The 3,055-nt window shown below is 45.2% G+C and overlaps 1 protein-coding gene across 1 annotated transcript; it reads right to left on the reverse strand.

Moving 5' to 3' along the window:
* Window positions 1-368: 368 nt before the first annotated feature.
* LOC132552973 (cilia- and flagella-associated protein 251-like) lies at window positions 369-1,929 on the reverse strand. Its single transcript, XM_060217175.1, has 2 exons — window positions 1,352-1,929; window positions 369-1,125 (listed from the first exon to the last, which is right to left on the reverse strand). Exons 1-2 carry the CDS (start codon window positions 1,927-1,929, stop codon window positions 369-371), a joined length of 1,335 nt encoding a protein of 444 aa, XP_060073158.1.
* Window positions 1,930-3,055: the final 1,126 nt, after the last annotated feature.

Here is a 3,055-nt window from a genome sequence, read left to right on the forward strand (position 1 = left end):
TCTCATAAAATCTAGACACCAATGTAGACTGATCATTGTTAGAGTTAACATATCTAATGGTCATTAAAAACACATACTGTATTCCTAGCTTTCAACCAAATTAAAACTTACCCCACTGTTGTTAAACCAAGAGAGGCATCCTGTGGGAAAGTATTGTTTGTGAGAAGTTCATACCATTATGTTTGTTATTTCCATTTATTATTATAAAAGGTGTTGATATAACCTGATATTTATTATCTCTGTTTTCCTTTGTTCTGTAAAACCAGGGCTAACATTTCTAAAGTGTCCCTATGAAATAAGATGTTTGTTGACTCAGGACTAGACTGGAGTATTGAATTAATACTGAAGAAATTAAAGAAGAGCTTTAGTTATGTTGGTTTCAAATGAAAAAGAGCATCAGGAGACAAGGCTTCTTGATAATCCATATAAAAGCCCATCTTAAAAGTGACACTCTCTACTGCGACTTTCCCACTCTCTCCCTTCACTCCCCACACTCCCCACTGTGACTTTCCACCCTCTCCCATCCCTCCCCACACTCCCCACTGTGAGTTTCCACTCTCTCCCTTCCCTCTCCACACTCCCCACTGTGACTTTCCACCCTCTCCCTTCCCGCACTCCCCACTGTGAGTTTCCTTTCTCTCTCTTCCCGCTCCACACTTGCCATTGTGACTTTTCGTCCTCTCCCTTCCCTCCCAACGCTTCCCAATGTGAATTTCCACCCTCTCCCTTCTTTTCCCATGTTCCCCATTGTGAATTTTCACTGTCTCCCTTCCCTTCCCACACTCCCCACTGTGACTTTCCACCCTCTCCCTTCCCTCCCCACACTCCCCACTGTGACTTTCCACCCTCTCCCTTCCCTCCTCACACTCCCCACTGTGAGTTTCCTTTCTCTCTCTTCCCTCTCCACACTTCCCATCGTGACTTTCCACCCTCTCTCTTCCCTCCTCACACTCCCCACTGTGACTTTCCACCCTCTCCCTTCTCTTCCCACACTCCCCACTGTTACTTTCCACCCTCTCCCTTCCCTCCCCACACTCCCCACTGTGAGTTTCCTTTCTCTCTCTTCCCTCTCCACACTTCCCATCGTGACTTTCCACCCTCTCCCTTCCCTCCTCACACTCCCCACTGTGACTTTCCACCCTCTCCCTTCACTCCCCACACTCCCCACTGAGTTTCCACCCTCTCCCTTCCCTCCCCACACTCCCCACTGACTAAAATTCCACTTTTTCCTTTCCCTCCTCACAATCCCCACTGTGACTTGCCACCCTCTCCCTTCTCTTCCCACACTCCCCACTGTTACTTTCCACCCTCTCCCTTCCCTCCCCACACTCCCCACACTCCCCACTCTGACTAAAATTCCACTTTTTCCTTTCCCTCCTCACAATCCCCACTGTGACTTTCCACTCTCTCCCTTCTCTTCCCACACTTCCCACTGTGACTTTCCACCCTTTCCCTTCCCTCCTCACACTCCCCACTGTGACCTTCCACCCTCTCCCTTCCCTCCTCACACTCCCCACTGTGAGTTTCCACCCTCTCCCTTCCCTCCTCACACTCCCCACTGAGACTTTCCACCCTCTCCCTTCCCTTCTCACACTCCCCACTGTGAGTTTCCACCCTCTCCTTTCCCTCCTCACACTCCCCACTGTGAGTTTCCACCCTCTCCCTTCCCTCCTCACACTCCCCACTGAGACTTGCCACCCTCTCCCTTCCCTTCTCACACTCCCCACTGTGAGTTTCCACCCTCTCCCTTCCCTCCCCACACTCCCCACTGTGAGTTTCCACCCTCTCCCTTCCCTCCTCACACTCCCCACTGTGAGTTTCCACCCTCTCCCTTCCCTCCCCACACTCCCCACTGTGAGTTTCCACCCTCTCCCTTCCCTCCCCACACTCCCCAGTATGACTTTCCACCCTCTCGTCACCCTCCCCCATGCATCATTAAACTACAACTGATGTATTCTCCAACAGTCTTTAAACCCGACATGTTTCAATTATCAATGTTTCTGATTCCAGGATGATCAGCTCTGTGTCAGTTCCAATAGATAAAAGATCAGACTGGAACATATACAGTATTGATTACTGTGATAGGAGAAGTGTGCCAACATAATCACACACTGACTCAGAGGTATAAACAGATCCTGCATCCTAACTGATCATCTAATGACAGTTCAAACAAAACCTTCAAATAACACTGACCTATTCTACAGTATTCTCTGTAGAACTCCCAGCATTTGTTGATTGCATAGATTACTCCCAAGTTTCAGGATGGCATTTTATTTTCAGACTCAAATATGGACTGTTGTTGGAGAGTATGTTGAAAAAAAATTCTTTTCCCAAAGATTTATTGGTTGTTTACAATTCTAGATATTTTCTTGTTAACTAACCTGCTCAAAGGGCAAAGGGCAAGTGAGGTCTATCATCATCCTTTTTGTTCAAACAACTTCTTTACTGTAACAAAAAGGCCCAGGAAACTGATATTAGGCCTGTAGCATGCAGGTAAGAAGGGCTACCAAGTATATTCATAAGAAGTCATAAGGGGTCAGATATGTTAAAATCTTCAAACAACTTCTTTTTATTAAGCACTTTCCCTGGATACTAATATTGTTCCTCTAGTGTGTTCGCATGAATTGCTACCAATTTTAAATTAACTTTAAGACCTTGACCCAATTTCAAGGTCATAGAGGTGAAGTGTGTATAAACCTTCAAACAACTTCTTCTCAAAAACCGAAAACCGAGTTTTTTTTTGTATTGGGCCAGAGGTTGAGTGAATCAGAAATCTTGGTCAGATGATCTAGCATTCTTATGTGAATTAAACTTCAATTCTTTGTCGAGTTAATCAGGTGACTTTATCAAGTGAATCAGGAATTGGTCGCCCCACTTTTTCAGATGAATTAAACAGGACAGTATAAAATCGACCTGAACTGACACTAACTGAGATATATGTACAAGTATTACAACTCACTCCTTTGATATAATATATATTTAAATTTTTCATGTTTGGTTATGTAGATAATAATGTCATTAAAGTTGATCAGGGTTCCATCAAAAACATGTGCCC

This window comes from Ylistrum balloti, unplaced genomic scaffold (assembly GCF_031769215.1).
Source record: "Ylistrum balloti isolate Yb309-2 unplaced genomic scaffold, AGI_CSIRO_Ybal_v1 Utg370290, whole genome shotgun sequence".
NCBI classification, from domain to species: domain Eukaryota; kingdom Metazoa; phylum Mollusca; class Bivalvia; order Pectinida; family Pectinidae; genus Ylistrum; species Ylistrum balloti.